General features: G+C 44.2%; 1 protein-coding gene across 5 annotated transcripts in view; it reads right to left on the bottom strand.

Annotated features, from left to right (window-relative positions):
- Flnb (filamin B) overlaps positions 1 to 10,833 on the bottom strand; it is a 151,545-nt gene that overhangs the window by 70,651 nt on the left and 70,061 nt on the right. For all 5 annotated transcript variants that reach the window (XM_048356033.1, XM_048356029.1, XM_048356032.1 and 2 more), the window contains exons 5-8: positions 5,142 to 5,260; positions 4,363 to 4,440; positions 2,685 to 2,847; positions 2,392 to 2,589 (exon numbers count right to left, since the gene is read on the bottom strand). In XM_048356033.1, the coding sequence (XP_048211990.1) occupies positions 2,392 to 2,589; positions 2,685 to 2,847; positions 4,363 to 4,440; positions 5,142 to 5,260 (558 nt within the window). The remainder of the gene's footprint in view (positions 1 to 2,391; positions 2,590 to 2,684; positions 2,848 to 4,362; positions 4,441 to 5,141; positions 5,261 to 10,833) is intronic.

Below are 10,833 nucleotides of genomic sequence, written 5' to 3'. Positions count from 1 at the left end.
TTGAGGAGTGCACAAATCTACTCTTCAGAAGGTAAGAAAAGACATCTTTGTGTCTTTGTGCCCCAGGAATTTTGTCCAGCATGGGAAACCTTCTCATTAATTGAAAATGGGAAATGAATGGGCAAAATTTCTAGTTGTCTTAAGAGGTAGCTTTTCCGGTGCAAATGTCATCCAGCACATGTGACAGCTCTCTATATACTTGGGGGGAATCACAGGCTCTAGAAGATGAGGCTGTACTGCTGGAAAGGAAGGAAACTCCTCATCCGGCTCCTCTTCTCTACAATGCCTTCTGCAGACTTTGTGGCAACAACCACTTCACCCTCGGAGTCAGAGGTAACTGTAGGTAGTTCCTGGGTGAATGTAAGTTTAAGGTGGCACTTTATGGCAAGTGACATTTGTTTTCCATTGTGACACTGAGCCAAAACTTCTTTCAATATAAAATTGCTATAGTGGGAAGTAGTAAATCAAGAGCAAAGGGCTGCTAATTAAATACTGCATAGTCTACATGACTGATAGACAGGATAAAGATCCCAGAAATGCAAAAGGCAGTTGGTGAATGAAGGTAGATTGGGAAGTACTAGTAGAAATAGGAAAGTTACTCTCAATTCTTTCTTTGTTTACATCAAATAACTTTGCTTATTATAGATAGGAGTTTTTGCTTGCTTTTTTCTTTGTCAAAGAGAGAAAAGTTGGTCACGGCAGAAATAAGTCATGGCAGGATGACAGGACTTCCTCAGAACATTTGAATGTGTCTTCACACACACATACACACACACACACACACACACACTCGTGGAAAGGCTGAAACATGACTGAGAGTCTCAACATCAAAAGGGTAGCTGCTCAGTTCAAATAAACACTCAGTGGAGCTTAGGGGTTTAGAGGAAACTACCAGATCCTCAGCCATCTTGCAAAGTCTGAGATACGTCTGAATGCAATTAGACAGATTTGGGGCCTGTCCACACAAGTTGTAAAAGCACCTGCAAAGGAATTCTTAAAGTCACCAACAGCACAGGCTTAGCTGCCATTCACAAACAACACAAAGAACTGGCAAAGACACCCCACACCACCAGCCCTTACCAAGCAAGAGCCTCTGGCCTAGCTCGTAACTAGGAAGCCAACAGCTTTGGGATCCAGGCTGGCCCAGAGGCAGGATTCGGAAGAGGAAGCCAGGTCTGCAGATGCAGATGTGGATAGAACAGGGAAAGGCAAGTACTGGTTAGAAAAGGCAGCACAGTTGGAAAACAAATAAACAAACAGAGAGAAACCAAGTCAGAAGGCAAGTATAATATTAGAGACTATGCATGTTCCTTGTTACAGAGGGGCTTTGGCAGAATTGTTAAAGGCATGAGCAACAGATCATAGATCCTCTCTTACTGGTGCTTCATAGCATTGATACCTTATGTTATTCAAGGCTCTGTGTCCCCTACCTGCACAGTGTGAATAGGAATGGCATCTGCAGGCCACAGGCTATGAGACTGATACAGTCTAAGTACCAAGAAGCCAATAAAAACCAGCTTTGGTCCCAGTTGACAACTCCCTGTATGTGTATGGGGAGCATTTGACCCATCAAATGAGTTAAATACAAGGGTATACATTTAGGACTCAGTGTGGCTCACAGAAGACACAGATAGACTATATCCTTCATCCAAAGTGCCTGGGAAAAAGTGTTTCAAATTTCAGATTTTCTTTTTAACATTTGCATGGGCTTTACTGGTTGAATATCCCTAGTTTGAAAGTCCAGTGTCTGCATCTGAAACAGCTTCAGCATCATGCCAAATGCCCAAAATTCTTGGATTTTTGAAAGCAGGATTGCAAATGTTCAAATTAGGAATGTTCTACTTGCTCTATAGATTCAATCTAAAAGGTCCCTCAGAAGTCCGTGTCTCCATTTCTTTCTAGAAGATGTCAGAGTCTTTAAAAGGTGGAGTCTAATGGAAATAATAGGTCACTGGGGGCGTGGCCCTGTGGGGGATTGTGGGATACCAGCCACTTCCTGGGTCTTTGCTTCCCAGCTACCATGATACAATCAGCTTGGGCAGCACACACTCTTACCAAGATGTACTGTGCTGCCGCAGGCTCACAAGAAGTGGGAACAACAGAGCATAGAGTGCAAAACCTCTGAAACGATGAGACACATACACATTTTCTTCTACTAATTTGATTACCTCAGGAATTTTGTCACAGTGAGGAACACTGACAATACACAGCAGATTATTACTATTAATATCTTCAGAATAAAGTAGATCATTTCCTCCAACAGGGGTAGTGACAAGAATGGGATAGGAGCAAGCAAGGTTCTGGGTCCTGACCACATTCATTTCCCCAGTGCCCAATAACACAATGAGTCTCCATTCCAGAAGTAGATGTGCTTCACCACCCAGCACTTACCTTCTCCAACCTGCACAATGAAGGGACTCTTGGGAATGTTGTCCCCAGCAAAGGAGACGTTGATCACGTGGGGGCCAGGCTGCATGGGTTTATACACGCATCGGTACACCTGGTTGCCTTTGTCTTCCATGAGCACCTCCACAGTGTTCTTGCCTTGGGGATCTTCTACCTCAACAGCAATGTCACCCACTCCAGCTCCTGGGAAAGAACAAATGTTCTATTAGCTCGAGATCCCCACTCAGAGAAACCTGCAAGTTCCTAAGGACCTCAGGCCATGAAGGAAGGCACATTACCGGCCGTGTAGATGTCAAAGTAGGTGGGCTTATTGGCGATGTTCCCAGCAACTTCCAAGCCTGGGCCTTTCGCAACGACTTTACTGGCGTCTCCCTGGGCCTTGTCAACATTCACTTCAAACGGGCTCTTGGAGATGTGCTGTCCTGCAAAGAGCACTATGACCTGCAGGCAACAGATAAGAGAAATGTGACTACTTCTCCATGCCATGCAATACCATTACCAAGTCCCATGTTTGACAATATTCATTTCCATCCTTCTTAGGAGGATCTAGGGAGCTGCAACCAGATGTCCTGGAATCAAGTCTCATGGCCATATGGAACATCACAGCATGGACATCAGACCTTGAGCAAACAAACTGCCTATGTTGGACACACTGCACCTTTCTGGCCAGAAATGAACCACCACTTGTCCCTGAGCTTCCAGACATGGGGTCCTTTAAGAGGGCTACAGAAGGGGCCATTGTCCTCCTCCTAGATTAAAATGCACTGGCGCAAGAGTTCAAGCACAAAGTGCTTTCCGAGGGACCAAAATGGGTTTGAGACAAATTACATCTAAAACTTCAATCACAGTTCTCACCCTGGAACTTCTCAAGAGAATCATATTGGGATTCATGGGAACCCACACTGGCTGGAATGAATTTCTGTCACAAATATTTCTCCTTTTCCCAAATTCATGGTGCTCCAAGAATGTATGATGCAGCTGAGGCCAGAGATCCAGGTGAATTCATAAGAGCCCAATGTAGTGAACAGAGTCTGTTTGAGCATGGTATAGGGGGATTGGCCTTTCTGTGCTAGACAGGACTCTTCCAGTGAGGGGCATCCCAGATCACCACCTCCTGCAGGCCCAGGCACTCTTCACCCCTGCCCTGACATGGTCTCAAACACATGATATGCACACCAAGCATCTGGGGCCTAGATCACTGTCACCTCCCTCCATCGGAGTCAGCCAGACCCCTCTGTCCTCAGGCTCCAGGCTGCTGGGCCCTCCAGGTCACCTCGCAGGGCAAGACTGAAGGAAGTAGGAAGATAGAGACCATGGCTTAGTCATGGCAGCCAGCAACACTCCAGCCATGTCATTTTAATGCTGGGTGCTCACACGAAGTTAGAAAAACCTAATGAGTGAAGCACACGTGGCTCTGACTTATCATCTTAGCTACTCAGGAGGCTGGGATCTAAGGATTGTGGTTCAAAGCCAGCCCAAGCAGACAAATCTATGAGCTTCTTATCTACAATTAACCAGCAAAGAGCCAGAAATAGAGGTGTGACTCAAGTGACAGACTGCTGGCCTCAAGCAAAAAAGCTAAGGGGCAGCCCAGGCACTGAGTTCAAGCCCCAGGACCAGCATTTAAAAAAAAAAAAAAAAAAAAAAAAGCAAATAAGATTACAAGTAAGCTCCCTGTGGAACTCAGTGAGTATAGGTTAGCTCACGTCTAGAGCCTGATTCACCAGGATTCCAAATTTTCCCAACAAGCATCCAAAGTTAATGTTTTAAAAACCACAAGGGTATCTCAGTAGTAGAGCACTTTCCTAGCACATGACCCACCCTGGGTTTTCTTTCTGGCAACACCGTCACTCCCACCAAGCCCATTCATTCTTCCCAAGATCTCTTTCTTCAGTGTTTCTCTCAGTTAAGTCCCAGGAGCATCCAAGACATGGCCAGGACACCTCTCCACCTTACCTTGTGGAGCCCGGTAACCTTGGGCAGGTACTCAACAGAGTATGTCTTGTTCTTGTCACTGTCAGGGGTCACCTGTGCCTAGGAGAGAGGATGAGAAACAGTAGCTGCCAGGGGTGGGTGAACAGCATTCAGTGTCAGACGAGGTCCTACACCCCAGTCAGAACCCTGTGGTTCTGGCTACTTCCTGTCCCTTACTCCCTCAAAGGATGCCAGCAAAGCGGCAGCCACACAACCACACAGCCAAGCCTGGATTCTCGCTGTCTCCAAACTGTCACTCTAGATGACAGAGAACCTTAAACATTTACAGGCTCCAAGTTGTTAAAAAACCTATGAAATACCAGACTTGGAAAAGAATAAGCAAGTTGGGCATAAGCCCTTCCCCAGAAGGGAAAACAGACAATTCATCAGGAAATTTAGTATTTCCAGAGTTTGTTTGCATGCTCTGAATAAAGTATGGCCTTATGAAAGTAAATGAACAGAGAGAATAGCAATATGCAAAGGCCCTGAAGACGGCTCAATGATTGCTGTGAAAAGAATAGGGCAATCATCACCACAGTCTCACACCTCAACTAACAAGACGTTTGCTCAATCCCAAAAATCATTTTATTAAACCTTCTGGTGCTGGGAATCAATGTATATTAGATGCAAGGCATAGTTCTTGGGCAAATTAACCACCAAAACCCTCAATATCCTTTTTGGTAAAGAATATTTTGGCTGAGCTATAGTGGGGGAAACAGAGGCATAGCCTCTGGGGATGCTGGAGAGCACTTTCCACATACCTCTTCCTTATTCCCTTCAGGGTCTTCAATAAACACCATCACATCTCCCTGCCCGGCACTGATGGTGTCCACAGTGAACTTGGCCGGCTGCTTGACCATGTTTCCAGTAGGCTCAATCCCTGTCATGAGTGTATACAGCACACTGTCATCTAGGTCAGCCCTGGCACAACCCCCCACCTGCTGTGTCTCCTTCAGGGAACTGGGGGATGGAAAGTGGCCCTGTAGATCTCTTGTGAAACATAAGGACAAACTACCAAGGCAGGGTAATCAAACAGGTCCAAAGGTTTAATTATGTTTGTATAATTTTTTTTGGCATGTATGTCAGTCTTGGGGCTTGAACTCAGGACCTGGGAGCTGTCTCTTTTGTGCTCAAGACTAGCACTCTATCCCTTGAACCACAGCTTCATTTCTGGATTGGAGGGGGAGGTAATTAGAAATAAGAGTCTCATGAACTTTTCCTGCCCAGGCTGGCTTGAAACTACCATCCTCAGACAGCCTCCTGAGTAGCTAAGATTACAGGTGTCAGCCACTGGCACCCAGCTTTCTGTAATTTAAGCAATGTCAATTCTAAACTATCCAGAGAAATGTAGATAATAATGGTTAAAAAAAAAAACAAACAAAAAACAGTTGGCAATTAGCAATCGGGGCTGGCCTGGGTAGAGGCAGAAAGTGGAAAATAACATAGAGCACTTTTCATTAAACACTGTTCTGCATGGCTTTCTCATTTTAAAAATTGCATTCCATGATCATTTCTTCAATTAAACTGTTATACTACAAGATAACTGGGCAAATCCACCTCAGATAGAGCCCCATGTTAGTGTAAGAATTTATATCCTTTACTCCGTTGCCCTTAGTTGTAGCATGGGAAAGCAAGATTCCACTCAGCCAGGCTGCTGGACATGGACTTGGTTATGCTACAGAATACCCCATCACCACAGAGATCCTTCAGGCTGCTGCCCTTTTAGAGCCTCACCTCCTTCCCACCCCACCCTACTCTTATCTTGACAACCACTAATCTTATCTGTTCTCTACTTCAGTAATTTTGCCATTTCAAGAATGTTACATAAATGAAATCCGACACATTTCAACCCTATGGGAACTGCCTTTTCCTCCAAAAATTCTCAGTAGAATCATGCAGACGGATGCATAGTCCAATAGCTGCTATTATTTCTTTCACACTGAGTACTATTCCATGGTATGGAATTGTGTAATCATTCTCCCACTAAAGGACATCTGGGTTGTTTCTGGGTGTCAATGACTTATAATTCACATACAGGTTTTGTGTGAGAATGTTAACGGGAGATGATAATTCCTGAAAACCATCCCATCTGCTGCTGATTCCTACAAACATCTCCTGAAACTCTTGCACGTTCCTGAGTGGGAAGGGTTTGAGGGATGACCTAGGTCCTGACACAGGCTGCTAAACTCTTGGGATTTCCTGAGTGACAGCATGTTTTGTTCCAGAAATCCCTGGGACTGGTTACCAGAAAGGCTCATACCTGTCATCCCAGCTACCTGGAGGCAGAGGTAGAAAACAGTTCAAAGCCAGCCTAAAGAAAAATGCAAAACTGAAAAATAAAGTGGACGGTGGCTCCAGTGTTGAGCACCTACCTAGCAAGTAGGAGGTGCAGAATTCAATCCCTAACTGCTCACAGTGAATTAGAGAGCTAGTTGCTGTAGGGAAAAGGCCTGGTGTTTGGCACAAGGAGAAAAGTACTGAGGGTGGAAGTAGAGGAAGAAATTGCTTTTCTTTAGTTGTGACTGAGAGAATAAAAGGATAAGTGGTTTTTCCTATATAACTAGATTTCATGCTTCTGGGATAAATGCCAAGGCACATGCTTGGTCACATGGAAGGTACATGTTTTGATTTTTGTTGTTTTGTTTTGTTTTAAGAAACAGCCGAGCCAGGGTGCTGGTGGCTCATGCCTGTAATCCTAGGTGCTCAGGAGGCTGAGATCTGAGGATTCTGATTTGAAGGCAGCCCAGGCAAAAGTCTGAGATTCTAATCTCTAATTAATCACAGAAAAAGGAAGAAGTGGCACTATGGCTCAAGTGGTAGAGCACTAGCCTTGAGCAAAAGGAGCTCAGGGACAGTGCCCAGGCCCAAAGTTCAAGCCCCTAAGGGAGGTGGGAGGTGGGGGGGAGAACAGCCCAGGCCGGGCACTAGTGGGTCATGCCTATAATCCTAGCTATTCAGGAGAGTAAGATCTAAGGATTGAGGTTCAAAGCCAGCACAGGCAGGAAAGTCTGTGGAACTCTTATCTCCAATCAACCACCAGAAAACCAAAACAAGCTGTGTACCAACCTTGAACAAAAAAGTGCTCAGGGACAGTGCTAGAGTTCGAACTCCAGTATGGGAATGGGGAGTGAACCCCAGCGCAGCCTCTCATTGTGATTTGAGCTATATTTGACATGAGGCCCAGATGTCCTATAAGTAGGGCAGGGACTGGGAGAGGAAGTGACAAGAGTGCTCCCTGTCACTGAAGAAAGTCCTCAACAGCACACAAAGACAATTCCTTGTGCCGAGCTCAGACTTTGAGATTATACCTTGTTGTTTGCTGGTCTAGGGGCTTGAATTCAGGGCCTGGGCTCTGTCCCTGGACTCCTTTTGCTCAAGGTCAGTGCTCTACCACTTGAGCCACAGGACCACATCTGGCTTTTTCGGTAATTTAACTGGAGCTAAGATTCTCACAAACTTTTCTTTTTTTTTTTTTTTTCCTCACAAACTTTTCTGCCTGGGCTGGCTTCGAACTGTGATCCTCAGACCTCAGTCTCCTGAGTAGCTAGGATTACAAGCATGAGCCACTGGTGCACAGCCAACCCTGAGCTTCTTTTGCTCAAAGGCTAGTGCTCTACCACTTGAGCCACAATGTCACTTCTGGCTTTTTCTGTGTAGTATACTGGAGATAAGAGTCCTACAGAGTCTCCTGCCTGGGCTGGCTTCGAACCTTGATCCACACATCTCAGCCTCCTGAGTAGCTAGGATTACAAGTGTGAGCCATCAGCATCTGACTGAGATTGTAAATGTTAAGACTTGAAAAGTTTTTAGTCTGATGATCTAACCTATCAGGTGCTACTTTTGCAGACTGTGCTTCTAGCATCAAATCTAAGAGAATCGTTCTTTTTTTTTTGGCCAGTCCAGGGGCTTGGACTCAGGGCCTGAGCACTGTCCCTGGCTTCTTTTTGCTCAAGGCTAGCACTCTGTCACTTGAGCCCCAGCGCCACTTTTGGCAGTTTTCTGTATATGTGGTACTGGGGAATTGAACCCAGGGCTTCATGTATACGAGGCAAGCACTCTACCACTAGGCCATATTCCTAGCCGAGAGTCGTGTTTAAAAGCTCAGGAGCGGCAAGCACAGCCCCATCTGCTCTGACACAGTTTGGGGAGGACATATTTACATTTTCCTGATCACAACCACATCAGCTGTGGGGTTTTGGTGGCAGCAACTCTATACTAAATTGAGGAAGTTTCCCTCCATTCCTCTTTGCTTAGTTCTTATCACAGATAGCTGCTGATGCCTGTCAGTTGCTTTTTCAGCATCAACTGATAGAATCATATAATTTTCCTTTATTAGCCTGTTAATGTAATATGGCAGATCCTGCTGGCAGTTTTTCTAATAGTGACCCAGCTTAGCATCATTGGAAGACCCTGATTGGTTGTGATGTGTAATTTACTTTACATATTGCTACTTAGATGTTCCTGGACTTTACATTAATTGTCCTCCTGGATTTTACATCTGTATACTTGGAGACACTGCTCTGCCCTCTTTTACTGGGATCTTTAGTTTTGTTATAAATTTCTTATTCTCTCTTCATACTTTCTGAAAATTGGTTTTAATTCTTCTCTAAATGTTTGGCAAAATCCTATAGTGAAACCATCTGAGCTTAGGTTTCTGTTTCAAGAGCTTAAGAGTTTTAACAAATTAAACCTCCCCAGTGGTTATGGTATTATTCAAGTTATCTACTTCATTCTGGTTATATCTAGATATTTGTGATTTTTGAGGAAAGTACCTCTAGACAGCCATCATTTTGTTTACCATGGTCTATCTTCCTGTTATTCCAAGATCTCTTTTGTTTTCTGTCTGTTCCAAGAATTTCTGTTAAAAGGCCATTTTGGGGAAGTGAGGGAGCAAAAGAGAAAAGAGCAGCACTGGGACTTGAACTCTGGCCTCTGCCTGCTAGGCAGGTGCCCTACTATCTGAGGCATGTGTCCAGCTCTTCTTTTTGAGGGAGAATGTGGAGGAACTTTCAATATTTTCCCAAGTAGGGCTCATATTTTTGCCTGGGTCAGCCTCATACTAGTAATCCTCCCACCCACAGCCTCCTACATAGCTGGGAGGAGAGTTATGAACTATCAGTGTATTGATTGAGATAGCATGTCCAAAACTTTTTGCACAGGCTGGCCTTGATTCATGATCTTCCTGCCTCCTGTCCTGAATAGCTGGTAGTATAGATATGAACCAATATACCCAGGCCTTTAAGGAGATAGAACTACAGGTGACAAATATTTTTTCATTTTCCTTCATCTGAAAATGGAGTAATGTCCTCTCCTTTCCTAGAGGGTATTTTCCCAGGACACAGGATTTTAGGGTGCCAATGCTTTTCTTTCAACACTTAAAAAACTGTTGTTCTATTTACTTCCCTCTAGCCTGCATGGTTTGAATAAGAAACCCATTGTGCTATTTTTCCCCATTGGATAAGTTATTGGTTCTTTCTTACAGCTTTTAAGTTTGTATGGTCTCTGGTGTTTTTGAAGTTTATATAAGTAAGTCTCATGGACTTTTCTGCCTGGGCTGACTTCAAACCACAATCCTCAGACATGTCAGCCTCCTGACTAGCTGGGATTACAGGCATGAACCCTATGTACCTGGTCACCGGCCTCTACAACTACCAACTTACAGCCAATGCTCTGACCACTGACCATGCCCCTCCTGTGTCATTCAAACCCCAGACCTCACATCCTCATCTGTAATTCACTGTCTTTAAAAGATGTTCTTCAATGCAAATTATCACAATCCAAAAAAAGTCTTAATAACTTCAGTCAAGGTTCAAGTTTCCAATTATACGTATCATGAGTTTTTCTAAAAGTCAGTTTGGAATAGGATCCAAATTAGGCTCACATAGATTCCTCAATCTCTTGTTTCGTTAATTTTTAAAAATATTCTATCTCTTTGCCTATCTTCTTCATTGTTAAAGACACTGGGTTGTATGTTAGTGTAAATATTCCACACTGTTAAGGAAGAAATGCCAGATGGAGAAAACACATGATTTGAACTCATTTCAGCACAGGCAAGTGTCTAGGAAAAAAATGTCTTCAACTTTGAAGGGAAAAAAAAAAAAGAGACTGACAACTGTAAAGTGGACTTTTGCCTTCTACATTTTCATTTTCTCTTGTGCTTTGGGTCATTTAACAAATTGATTTAAACATGTGCTAACAATACTGACAAACACCAACACCTATGACTCAGAAACAACTTACTCTACAGCTTGTCAAAGGCTGGGCTGGGTTTGTGTCCCCTGGCTAACCATGGTTGGTTAGGAAGCTGAACCACATCCCCGCACAGTAAACTGTACAGCTGAGCTTTGCTGGCCATGCAGAGAGACAGCGGCTCCCTTTCATTATTCACACTGAGGGGGCATAAGGCTGGCTGTGCAGTAAATGCTTCATACAGAAACATAGGTTTTGAAAATG

The sequence above is a fragment of the Perognathus longimembris genome, chromosome 10 (assembly GCF_023159225.1).
Source record: "Perognathus longimembris pacificus isolate PPM17 chromosome 10, ASM2315922v1, whole genome shotgun sequence".
Lineage (NCBI taxonomy): Eukaryota > Metazoa > Chordata > Mammalia > Rodentia > Heteromyidae > Perognathus > Perognathus longimembris.
Note: the sequence above shows the minus strand (reverse complement) of the source record. Positions and strands in the feature narration are given on the sequence as shown.